Here is a 13,218-nt window from a genome sequence, read left to right as displayed (position 1 = left end):
ATATAGGTACTCTGAGTCCTTTTAGATTGCCTCTAGTGTTTTCTATATGGAAGCATCTTTCAGATGAGGAAACTGAGTTTCAGAGTGGTTAGGTATCTGCCCAGGGTTGCACGGCTAGCAAGATTTATTTCATGCCCTTCTGACTCCTGGACCAGGAACTATATTTGCCTATGTCCTCCTTCCTTCAGGTAGGCAGGGCTGCCATTCACTTCCTTCATGCCCTGCTAACATGTTATCCTTCTTTTCCCCTTTCTTACAGAGTGTTCAAGAAGGCAAGTCCAAATGGGAAGGTGAGTACAGTAAATTAATCACCCTTTGCTCTCTTCTTCCTCACTGAATAATAATAATAATAATAATAATAATAATAATAATAATAATAATAATAATAATAATAACAACATTTCCCCTCCCTCTCTCTCCTCACTGCCCTTAGCAGTGATTCCTATATACTAGAAACAAATCTACATAGTAACCCATCTAAGAAAAAGGGTAGACTAGGGCTGGAAGAGGGAATTATATCCTCTGTTCTGGGGACAGTCTCCAGTCCAGGGGGATGCTGATAAATGTTTAACAACTAGTTTTCTGAGGAAAAAAATGTAGCCCTGATATACTTTTAAGTGTGACCTGCTTTGTTAACAGTTTCTCCACTTTCTTAAGTCAAGATAATCAGTAAAATAAGTCTTATTCCCAATATGTAGCATTTCCCTCTGTATTCCTCCATCCCCAAGCCTGTCTACAGCTCACTACTGCCTTAGTCTGAGAGAAGGCACTTCTAGAGAACTCTGTTAAGAAGGTTCGAGCACTTGTCCCGAGGGTCTCAAGGAAGCTCCATCCCCAGAATCTCCATCTGCTCCTTTCCCTGTTTCCTGGGGAGCTACACTGCTGGCTAGTCTGCAGTTATCCACCCCCAGGCTTGGGAGAGGGACAGTGAGGGCAGACTTTGGCAGGAAGGTTGGGGGAGAGGGAAGAACAGGCTAGAAGATTCAGAAGGAGCCATGAATTGGAGGGCTGGAATTTAGTCCTAGTTCTCCCTCTGACTTTGGGAGGGTCACTGTTCTCAGTTGTAAAACATGGGGCTTGTATAGGGGATCTCCAAGCTGCCTTTCGGCTCTAAGTTCCGAGAGCCACAGGGACTCCACGGCCACAGGATTTTGGCGAGGACCCCCAGGAAGCTGCCCCTCTTGGCCCACCTCTAACCGTCTCATTGTCTCTTCTCCTAGCTCACAGTCTACTTGGGAAAGAGAGACTTTGTCGACCACATCGATGTCGTCGACCCCGTCGGTAAATCCCTGTTGGTTGGGGTTGGGGGGATGGAGACGTGAGAAGGGAGGAAGGAGCCACTGTCAGAAAGGTGAGGGCCAGAGACAGTAGGTGGTCATCCTCGGAGCTCTCTTAGGCCCATGTCAGGCCGGGACTCTGCTGGCCACCAGCTAGGCTGAGACCAACTTAGGAGGAAAGGAAGGGTCACAAGCAGCCGAGGATAGCAAGAGAAAAGGCTCCCTGGGAGCACAAGGCTTCCCGACGGCTGCCTAAGCCCAAGTGCAGTATGGTGGAAAGAGTCTCCAACCTGCAGGTCAGGAGACCACGTTCTCTCCTGACCTGCCATAGAAACTTGAGCAAAACACTCCCCTTCTCTGAGTTTGATTCTCATACTATAACGGGATGAGGATTGAATTTGATGGGCAGCAGTAAGGTCCAATGGCGAGGACACTGGCTCTGGAGTCAGAAAATCAGGATTGAATCCATAGGGTTATGGAAAAAGGGCCTTGGAGATGATCGTGGTAACCCTCTCACTTTACCAGAGAGGAACTGAGATCCTGGAAGGTTGTGGTCTGCCCGGGGTAGTAAGCTTCAGAGGGGGAACATGAACTCTCCCCCACGTTCCTCACTTTGGGGTGATTTCTGATATCTCCCTTTCCCAGACCTCCTCATCTGCAGAGCTACACAATATTTCCATCTCCACACCATCTCTTACCTTCCTACAGCGCCCCTGTTACTACAATAAAGCATAATAAGCTGAGGCAACAAGCAAAGGGGTCCTGAAGCAAATTTGACTTCATAGGTATCATTAAGGCTTGGGAGGCTAAGCCACAGAACACGTACCTTATTGAAAAGAAATAGGGTATATTACAAGGGAGAGGGGCAGGGAGTATAGGATAAAGTAGTATATTAGGAAGGCATACTCAAGTAGTCATCTTTTAAAATTATATTGTGTTGTGGAAATGCTTATTTTATCCACAAATTAAAAATAAAATTAATTAATTTTAAAAGAAAGGCATGCTCAAATAATGAAATCTAGAATCAGACTGGGGAGAGCATGGTGGAGAATATGTGACTAAAAGTCAAAGGAGGGAGATATAGACGTGATTTTGTCATTGGAGTATATAATAAACCAGAGCTTTCCCCCTGATGCTTATTACATGTGTAGCCTTGAGAAAACCACTTATCTCCTCAAACTTAGTTTCTTCAGCTGTAGAATCAGGAGTCCAAAAGACATGGCCTTCTTCCAGCTCTAGGCTCCTTCCATCCCTAAGGTTCTGTGTCCCTCTGTGAGGGTCTGTGACAGTCAGAGATAGTGAGGAATAAAGGGATGGAATATGTGCATTGTGCACACACACATGCAGAGACAGGTCTAGACAGGAGAGGATTTGCATTTAATTTTTATTAATATGTAATAATATTTATATAGTAATATTAACATTAACTACAAATTTAGACAGAAAAAGTCTGAGGGAGATGTGGATGGGGAGAGAGAAAACACATTACAGAAAAAGAGATGGTGACAAGGAGAGGACAGAGGGAGAGAGAAACAAGAACTATGAAGATAGGTTCTCTCTCCCCTCCTCTCCCCCTCTTTCTTCCCTCTCTCTTTCCCCTTTCCTACCTGCCTCTGGTTTTCTGTTTCCCCTCTCTTCTTCCCTCTCCCCTCCCTCCTTTCCTCCCTCTGTCTCTCCCTTGCTCTCTTTTTTTGTCTCTCTCTTTTCTCTCTTTCCCTCTGGCTATATGTCCGTCTCCTTTCTATTTCTCCTTATTTCTCTCTCTCTTTTTTTCTCTCTCTTTGTCTCTCTCTGTCTTTTCTCTCTGTCTCTGTCTCAGTGTGTGTATGTCTGTGTGTGTCTCTTTCTCCTCTCTCTTTCCCCCTATTTCTTTCTTTTTTCTCTCTTCTTTTTCTTTCCCTCTGCATATCCCCTTTCTCTCTCTGTTTCTCCGTCTCTGTCTCTTTCTCTCCTATTCTTTCTTTCTCTTTTTTCTCTCTTCCTTTCTCCTTCCCTGCATAAACACACACACACACACACACACACACACATCTATGAAGGAGAGAGAAGAGAAGAGAGAACAGATACAGTGACATACAGAGAAAAGGAAGACAAAGACAGGATACATACCAAGGGAAAAGAAGGGGAGGGGAGGGACCTTGCTGCTGTATTATCTTCTGTCCCTGGGGATGTTTTGGAAACATATTTAATTACAAATTCTGCTGATTATACTTCTGCAAAAAGCTTTTCATTCTCTAATTTCTCTCCCTTGCAAGAGAAAGAGAGGCTGCTGCTGGCATGGAAGGAGCCCTGGCCCGGGGATCCCGAGTCAAGGTCCCAGCTTGCCTGTGGTCTCGGACAAGCCTCTTCCCCTTTCTAGAGCCCAGTTTCCCCATCTGTAAATTGAGATGATCTCGAAGGTTCCTTCTGGCCTTGAGACTTAGTGTCTTGTTCTAAGGCCCTCTTTCTCTCAGCCCTGACTTTATGAGGTCAGCCCTAGTAGATCGGCTGCTATTTTTTAGTGTGGCAGAACTGGTAGTTAGGAAGCCCTGAGTTTAGCCCACCTGTGACACGTTCTGTTAGGGGACATGGGGCCGATCTCTATGAGCCACATAGATGTAAAATGGGGACGTTACTATCAGTAGGAGGCACTGTGAGAGCCTAATGAGATAATCACACACTTTGTAAACTTCCAAACCCTCCCGGAATGCCAGCTCTGGTGCTCCCATGTCCTACAAATATTCTGGTGTTCTCTCATGTCATGGTCTTGATTCTAAAGTGCACCCCTTTGGGAAGCTCTAAAGCTGGAGCCTCCCTGGGAGGCACTGGTTGGGGAGATTGGCTCAGCCCAGGGAGCCTGAGAAAGCAGACTGGGAGTACTGGAGAATGGCAGCCTTCCTTCCACACTCCCACTCCCCTTTCCCCGTAGGTTCTCTTGGCTGTGGCACTGTGGTTTCTGGGGAGCTCACTAACGGAGGTTTAGGGCTTGAGCATCAAGACAGGGTTTTCTGCCTTTAAGGAGAAAGGGTCCTGTCCATTTGGAGAGGCAGGGCAACACATGAAGGACCTCTCTGGGCTTTAAGGATGCCCCGGTAGTGAGCTCCAGGGTTGGGCTGAGAGCATGGGAGTCAGGCTGGTAGGTTTACGGTCCATTTGCTCACTCATTCATTCATCCAACAAACATTCACTAAACATCTGCTCTGTGCATGGTCCCTTGCTCACGGACGGGGGACGTACTGAGATAAATGAGAAACCATCTGGTAGGGGGAGATAATACATATTCAGAGAAATAAAATGTGAATTAGAAAAGAACAGACACCTCAAGAGGGCTGTGAAATCCTGTGAAAACTGAAGGGAAAGATTACTTGCTTATTGGAGAAGAGAAACCCTGGGAGACTTCTGGAGGAGGTGACATCCAAAGTGGGCCTTGAGGGATGTCCGCAGGACTGAGAAGGGTTTACTGATGCAGCATTGGGGAGGGTTAGGAGGGGTACGGTTTTTAGGGTAGGATCGGAACGAAGTATAAAAAACAACCACAAGTCCTGGGTTGGAGTCTCTGGTCTTCCCAGTTAATTTCTTCTTCTCCAACACAGGGTAGGGCTTCCCCACATGATCTCTTTAGAGCCCTCCCAGCTCTAGCATACTGGGATTCTGATGGCTTTAGGGTAAAGTTAGCAGGTTCAGAGGGCAGAAGTCAGTGTAAAATGAGAGGTTTGAGGCTAGAGGATGGATCAAAAAATTAATGGGTTGAAGTTAAGAGTAGTGATGATGGGTTTGTTATGGGGTTGGACTCATGATGGGGTGGATGAGGTGTTTGTGATGGAATAGGTTTATGGATGAGAATTGATGAGTTTAACGCTTCCTGGCTGTGTCCCTGGGCAAATCACTTAACCCTAATTGCCTCAGAAAAAAGGAAAGGGTTGATGAGTTTATGATGATATTGGTAAGATTGGGGGGATTGGGATTTGTACCAGGGATGGGGGGCACAAGATGGGGTTGAGGTGGCTTTGGGATGGGGAGAAAGATTGGTGGAGTTTATTATTATTATTATTTAAGGATAGAATTGGTGAAGATGTAGATAGTCATATTGGTGAGAGTTCATCATTGGGTTGATGGGTTTTGGACCCAGAGTTGGATTGTTAAGTTTTTGGTAGAAATGGCAAATGTTGGCTCAGATTAGTTTTGGTGTAGATGGTATATTCCATTCAATGTAATTGAATATTTATGAATCATTTACCAAGCCATGTTCTAGGAATACAGAGACAAGATTTAAGTCTTTGATGTCAAGGAGCTTTTATTATATGAATTTGGGGCTCAGTTAGTGGGATTGAGGCCCAAATGTGGCCTGGGTTAGGGTTAGGGTTAGAGATGGGATTGGAGTTTGAGTGAGTTCCGATTGGGGATGGGGAGGGGATTTTGAAGGGTGAATTCAGGTTTGGAACGTTGTGCGTGTAATCTTGGTAGTAGGTTTGGATGACAGAGTAGAGTTAGAGGGTTGGGGAGCCCTTGGATCTAGAGTCTTCCCTCTTTCTCACTGTGCTCTTTCTCTCAGATGGTGTGGTTCTGGTGGATCCTGAGTACCTCAAGGAGAGGAGAGGTGAGTCCCCTGCCCAGCTCTCCCCAAATCTCTCAGTTGTGGATTCTTGTTTGTTTCTTCCTTCATTCCTTGGTCTGGTTCCACTCTTAGCCTTCCTCACTTTCCTTCTGTCTCAGGGAGACCCTAGTATCAATTAATCTGTCCCAATTCTTTTCTCCTCTTTTTTTCCCCTGCTCCTTGCTCCCATCCAGCTCCACAAATGAAGGAGAAAACAATCTTTATTATTACCCATTCTAGCCTCACCTCGCTTCGATCAGCCTATCTCCCACCCATTCTTTCTTCTTTATCCTTTTTCAGCCTCTCTCATTCAAGCTTAACAAGAACTGCCCCTCAAACCAGCCCACCTCTCCTCCATTCTTTTAGCCCTTCCATCCCCCATTCTTCCCCAGGACCATCCAACTTCCTTTAAATGCAATTAAATCTCCTGAACAAACCCCACTTCCCATTCCTCAGGCGAACTAGTCTTTTCCCGCTTGATTCTACTAGCCCTTCCTAACCTCCTTATTTCCTAGGGACTGCCCCACAATCTTCCAGCTTCTTGTAGCTTCAGCCTTCCCAAGCTCAGGCCCATTGTCTAGCTTCAAACCTCTTCTCTCCTTAATTCTCATTAAAACCTTATGGATTCTCCAGCTTTTTTTTTTTTTTTTAAGCTTATAAACCCCTTACTGAGGGGTTGTAACGCCTTACTCGAACTCTTCCCAACTTCTCCCTGGATAAATAGACTTAATTTCCTCATCTGTAAAAGGGTGATAAGACCTTCTTTCAGCTGCCTGATCTCAGAAAAGTTCCATAAGCCTTCTCCACATTAGATTGGTCCGGCTATCTCAGATTCTTTCAGTCTCTGGGTCTCCCAGTATTTCTGGTCTTCTCCATTCTCTGCAAGAGCTCAGCTACTTCCCACTCCTGAGACTCCTCAGCTACTTCCCACTCCTGAGACTCCTGAACTCCCCTGTCCCTGTTATCTCTAGTTTAATAGGGGAAAAAAGATCCTGTGTATAGGATATTATGAGGACCTTCCCTCCCCTCCTAGTTAGATACATGAGATCATACACCAGGGCTCAGGCCTTGGCTGCTTTCTCCATTTGGGAAAGGACTGGTCTGTGGTCCCTTGCCTCTCTCTCTCTTAACCTTCCTGCAGAGAAGGAGGGCACCCTTTGCTGGATATCTGGTCTGCCAGGGATGGGCTGAGGGCATTTATGGAAATGTGATGGCTGCTTTTTGAGAGAATCCACTCACTCTTTGACTCCTGTCATTTCCTTTCCCCCCACAGTGTACGTAACTCTGACCTGCGCCTTCCGCTATGGCCGGGAGGACCTGGACGTGCTGGGCCTGACCTTCCGCAAGGACCTGTTTGTGGCCAACATCCAGTCCTTCCCGCCCGCCCCTGAAGACAGGCCCCTCACGCGGCTCCAAGAACGGCTCATCAGGAAACTGGGGGAGCATGCTTACCCCTTCACCTTTGAGGTGAGGGATCCTCAGGCCCGCTCTTTTTTGCACTTTACTGTCTCCACGAACTGTCCATTATTAATCCTACTCAGCCCATTGAAGGATAATTTTCAGATCTGGACTCCTTTAAACAAAGCGATATAAGCAATTACAGGGTCACCCCAACAAAGAGCTGTCTAGCTTTAGCCGCTGCTGTTACCTAATACTTGGAAGATTATCTCTTTCATTTGAATATTTGGAAAGAAAGCAGTGATTTTGAAAGGACAACCTGGTTTCCTCAAGAACAGATTATGCCAGACTAACTACATTTTTTTGTTCTGAAATAGGGTACTAGACTGAGAGATCAGAGAAGTGTCTCAGGTGTCTTATGTCCAGGTTGCAGCAAGATATTCCACGGGGTTCCTGATTCTATTTCATCTCTATCACCTGGCACAATTCCAGGCACATATTAAGTGCTTAATATAAGCTTGTTTATTAATCGGTTAGGTAAGATGAAGGGTTGTGGGCTGAATATTTATATACACATGTCCTCTTTGGGAGAGAGATGATGGGTTGTGGGTGAGAAATATGGTAATTGGGAGGGGATAAGGGAAAGAAAAAGGAAGAAAGAAAACAGGCATTTATTAAATGCTAACTATGTATTGGGCGCTGTGCTAAGAGTTGAGGACAAAAACATAGGCAAAAAAGAAAAGTATTACTTGTCCTCAAGGAGCTTACATTTTTAAAAAATGGTACAGGGATATGGTTTTAAAGCACAGAGAAGGTCAGGACAGGGTTGAGAAGGGGATGAAAGCAGGTTGGTCTGGTAATTGTTGTCTGACTCTTTGTGACTTCACTTGGGGTTTTGGGAAAATACTGGAGTGATTTATCATTCCTTCTGACGAGGAAACCGAGACAAACAAGGGTAAGTGACTTGCCCGAGATTACATAGCCAGTGAGTGTTTGAGGCCGGATTTGAACTTGGGAAATGTCTTGCTCCAGGTCTGACACTATCCCCTGAACCTCCTACCTGCCCCTCGGTTTGACTCTCACAAAGTGGTGGCTACAGGTGAATCCCACTGGTGGTAGGAAGGGGGCAGGCCTTGTGGGGAGCGCTGCCAGGATGAGCCGGCCACAGGGATGGGAGCCCTTTCCAGGGGAAGGAGGCCCCAAAGACTCCAGGAGAAAGCAGCAGTAGAAGGGACAGGATTTTAAAGTGTAAAGAAAACCATGAATCTGATCAGGAAGTGAAGGTGAAGGAGAAGCAAGAGGAAGGAAGGCTGCAGACCTGGCTGGATGATTCCGTCAGCAAGGAGCACATTGAGGAAACACTACATCTGAGTGCAGATGACCAACTCCATTAGTATCTATGTGAGGGCCGGATGCTTTCTCTGGTCCTCATTGATCTGATCTGTAAAACAAAGTTTGAGAAGTTAAGCCTGGTGATCTCTGAGGTCTCCTCTAGCTCTGAACCCCAGGGTGCTGGGAAGGCGAGCTCAGCGCAGGACTGCTCACCATTTTTGGTCAGCGATTTGCCCGAAGATAAGAGTGGCCCCCGGGGCAGATCTGCAGATGATGCATCACTGAGAGGGAGCAGCTGATTTGGATCGCTGAATTGTAATCTAGAAAGATCTTGATCAGCTGGATCAGTAACCCAAGCCAACTGAAACGGGCACAAAGGGAAAGTCAGCTGTACAGGGAGGAGGAAGCATGTCTGGACTGCTAGAAGTTCATGCAAGAAAACCCTGGGGTTTTTCTCCGTTGGCCACAGACTCGAGATGAGTCACCAGAGCGGCTCGTGTGATGGCTCTGAAAGCTAGTGATGGTGTGCTGTGTGCTTAAGTACAGATTCGGGTCATAGATAGAGAGAAGGGACTAGATCCGAGAGATCCAGTCCTACTCCGCCTCTCTGCAGGAGAGAGAATAAGAGCGAGAAGCTTCCTCCCCTAGGGTCTCTAGAACCATAGAGTTAGAGCTAGAGAAAGGATCAGGCCAGCTAGGCCGTGCCTTCATCTCACTGATGCTCAGAGTTGGAAAGGACTTTAAAACATGGACTATAGAAGGCGAGGCTTGGAAGGGATCTTAGGAGCTGCTCCACCGTGTCTCAGTCACAGGAGTATATACCCCCTATTATATAGGGAGAGTGTGTACTATACTTATTATATATAGTATTTATATACATAATAGAAAAAGATAGAGACTAAGCAGACAAACCCCATTTCATAGATGAGGAAGCAGGTATTAGAAGGAAAAGACAGGTCCAGGTTCAACATGGAATCTTGGGGGGCCAGAAAGGTTTTATGGGTACCCGACCCCTTCCTAATTCTCAGCCTGGTTTCAGGGTCCTGCCGGTGAGGGGAGCGGAGCAAAGGGAAAGGAAGAGGAAGAAATTTAGCTCTGTGAGAGTTCAGTAATTGCTGCCTAAAATTAGCCTCGGGGCCATCAACACCTTTCCTCCTGCTACCCTGGGTGGAAGCTGGCGCCTCCTGAGGAACAGCTGCCTCCGGGGGCCAGCTATTAGCCACTTCTCCCAGCTGTGAGAATGAGCCCCGTTCGCCGGCAGGACTGTGGGCATGAGAGGCTGGGGAGGGATGCCGGCCTCCCCATCCTCCTCCCGCAGTGTTTGTTCCCCTATGCTGACTGGCCCTGGTGGGGGCATTCTGGAGTGAGCCCCGGTCCGTTGGAGGACAGATGCTGTAGGTTGTTCCTTCTCTCAGAAGGCGCCTGGATGGAGGGGAGACACCCCCCTCATCCTCAGACCCAGGCGGAGCCCCAGCCCGAGGAGAGAGCTTGTCCTTTTTAGCCCTTGCTGACCCTGAGCTCTTTCTCTGCAGATCCCTCCCAACTTGCCCTGCTCAGTGACGCTGCAGCCGGGGCCCGAGGACACCGGGAAGGTAAGTCCAGCTTTGCTCGTTGCCCCACGTCTCCCACAGGGGTCTGATGGGAAGTGAGATGACCTCCCCATCACTGAGGGCTGTAAGAGGAGGCTGCCCGAGCATTTGTTGGGGGATGGAGACGTTTTCTGTTCACATATCAGACTGAACCTTTCAGGCACAGAAATTCTAGGATTCTAGGAAGCAGATGATCTTGAAAGCATTTTCTGCCTTGACCACTCCAGGATTCCGTGAAACATTTATAAAATCCTCTCTTGATTACATTTGTTATCTTAAAATCAATTGCCCAAGGAAAAGATCAGTGAGGCATGAGTAGACAGCCATCCATGTGTAAAAGATTTGGCTGTTTGGGGTATGGAAGCCCAGACTGGATGTGAGTCAGCAAAGTGAAGCCAGAAGCAAAACCGCCCCCCATGCCCCTCCCAACAAAACGAACCCCAGAGAACCGGGTGCCAGAGAAAAGAAACAGTCAGTGTCCAGAGCGAGGCCAGTGACGGCCCCATTGCCTTCTGGGCCCGAGGAGGAAGGCTGCTGACACACCCGAGTGTTTCTGGGCTGGCCACTCAGGATGGGGAAGAGTCTGCAGCAACTTCTCGGGGATCAGGATTCACGGAGTTGGGGATGTTTAGTTAAGGGGTGGGCAGAGACTTGGAGGGACTGGCCCAGGAAGAAGAAGAGGATTTATCTCCCTCTGCCTCAGGAACATTGGGGAAAGGAGGGAGACGCATCTATGAAGAGACCTTTGGGATCTGAGCTGCCCCCAGAGGAGACTGGGCTGCTTGAGAAGAGGGTGGGCTTCTCACCACTGGGAAGGGGGAGGAGAGGAGGGTTGTTAAGTACAGGCTGGATGGGGGATTGTTTGTTGAGGATGTTGCAGGAGAAATTTCTATTCATTTGATTGTCTCCTCCCACATGGAGGGCCTGTGGCTGAAGTTTTGGCAGAGTGGCTCTACAACTATAGTACAGAAAAGAGGTGGTCAAGGAAGACTTCTGAACCTTGAGGATTGGCAGGCTGGAGTATTTAGAAGGAAGGAAGAGAGGAAATCTTCACCATTTCTATCTTCCAAGAAATGATGGGGAAGGCAGATTCATTCTGATGTGAGCCCAAGCCCGACAAAGTCAGGATGTGCTGTAGGCAAAAATTATTATAATCCATTTAAAAGTAATAGACCTGATTTCATTATGATTTATCAAGTGGTTTGTATCATTTGGGCTACTGTTCCCTTCCCTGCCTTTGGAGAGCCAAGAGTAGTATGCAAGAGTAGATGAAAAGGAGCCTGCTTTTAATTGGGTGACCTCCCTCTCCCCAACCTCAGTTTTTTTCAGCTGAGAAATGAAGGTGTCATATTCTGACTTTGCTTCGAGTTCTGACTTGCATAGTTTCAAGTCTCTTCCAGGTGTAGCATTTTGTACCCAAGGGTCCCCTGTAATGATATTCTATGGTTCATGGTCCTGTCTAACTTTGACATTCTATATTCTTTGTTCCAACATTCAATGCCCTAATGTCTCTCCCAACTCAGATGTTTTGTGTTTTAGAGTTCCTCCTGGCTCTGACATTTTGTTTCTGTAACTTGACCTTACGTTTCCTGGGTCCTTGGGAATAAAGGAGAGCAATGTCTTTTCCCCCCTTCTGATCTGTCACTTTCTTCATCTGTCAAATAACTACCAGCCCTCGTTTCTCCTAGCGGTGATGAAACAGCTTCTATATTTTCCGGCACATTAGAGCTGATTTTTGTAGCCTGAAATGTGTTTCAGGAAATTTCTGTGTCTAATACAGCGGAATGAAATTAGGCTGTAAGTATGGTCTCAGCTTGGGTGAACCCGGGTTCTCTGAGGGGTAGAATTGGCATGGATATTGTCCATATGGAGATTACCTGCTCAGAGTTAACCCTGTGAGGGACCTTGGTTAAAAAATAGGGATTCTTTTTATGGAAGATAGGATGTCAAAACCAGAAAGGAGCTTGGAGATGCTCACCTTTTCCAATGAGGACATTAAGTCTCGGAGAGTGATTGGACACACGTTGGACTAGAAACCAGCCAGTTCAGTTCAGGACTGGGACTCCTGATTTTCCACTTTGAGTTCTTGGTGCTTTCTTTTCCTGTCCTCCCAATTCTTCATGTGTGGGAGGGGGGTTTGCACCTATACCCTGGGACACTGTACCCCATCTTCTTGCAGGCCTGTGGTGTGGATTATGAAGTCAAGGCCTTCTGTGCAGAAAATCTGGAGGAGAAAACACACAAACGGTAACCAGAACCCAGTCCTCTTTGTCAGCCCTGCCTGGGGGAGGGAGAATGGGACACCAAGCAGAGCTCAGAACATTGAGAACATGGAGGTAATAGTGGTGGTGAAAATCCTGGGAAGGACATAAGAGCAATAGGTTCTAATCTATCAATCCCTGAAATGGTTGTGGCTTTAAGGAGAACATTAGAATCTCAGTTTTCCCAATCTGTAACATGAGACTCTAAGAGGAAATGAGAATATACATGATGGAAGCTCTCTAGTGGATTCTAGAGTGGATTTGCTATTCAGTGTATCTTTCAGACACCACCTAAATCTAGGGAGGGGTAGATACATCCCCACACTTTGGAGGCCTCTGATCTGAGGGAAAATACTTAGTGTCTGCCCCAGGGAGCCGCTTATCTGAGGAAATGCGACGAGGCCCTTTTCCTCAGGGAATAAAAAAGCCAGTGCTGAGAGTAATCTGGGAAGAAACACCTACCATGAGACCTCCCAAACGCGATAACAATATGGATAGAGAGGAAGTGGGCTAGATGTGAGCTCCAGGCTAGAAATTGCATTGCTAGGGAAAGGGTTAAGTAATGGGACCCAGAAGACCAAATAAAGTAAGGTTTGGGCAGTGAGGGAGGCCTTGTATTCTGAGGATTGAGCCCCAAATAGGAGCAATCGGTCACACTCCTGTGCAGCCCAGGTGGGTGGATGAGGGTGACATAAGTAGGGAAGCTGGAGACCAGATGGGCTGGCTTTGCCATCTGGTGGACAATTCCCATATTGCAGGCAATTATGTTGACAGTTTTAGTTGGAAAG

At 47.0% G+C, this 13,218-nt stretch overlaps 1 protein-coding gene across 11 annotated transcripts in view; it reads left to right on the top strand.

Annotated features, from left to right (window-relative positions):
- Positions 1-13,218, top strand: part of ARRB1 (arrestin beta 1) — a 119,228-nt gene that overhangs the window by 80,060 nt on the left and 25,950 nt on the right. For all 11 annotated transcript variants that reach the window (XM_074304088.1, XM_074304084.1, XM_074304079.1 and 8 more), the window contains 6 exons: positions 260-290; positions 1,221-1,281; positions 5,809-5,853; positions 7,124-7,317; positions 10,113-10,172; positions 12,349-12,416. In XM_074304088.1, coding sequence (XP_074160189.1) covers positions 260-290; positions 1,221-1,281; positions 5,809-5,853; positions 7,124-7,317; positions 10,113-10,172; positions 12,349-12,416 — 459 coding nt within the window. The remainder of the gene's footprint in view (positions 1-259; positions 291-1,220; positions 1,282-5,808; positions 5,854-7,123; positions 7,318-10,112; positions 10,173-12,348; positions 12,417-13,218) is intronic.

Source organism: Sminthopsis crassicaudata, chromosome 3 (genome assembly GCF_048593235.1).
Source record: "Sminthopsis crassicaudata isolate SCR6 chromosome 3, ASM4859323v1, whole genome shotgun sequence".
Taxonomy (NCBI): domain Eukaryota; kingdom Metazoa; phylum Chordata; class Mammalia; order Dasyuromorphia; family Dasyuridae; genus Sminthopsis; species Sminthopsis crassicaudata.
This window is presented reverse-complemented; position numbering and strand designations above follow the sequence as displayed.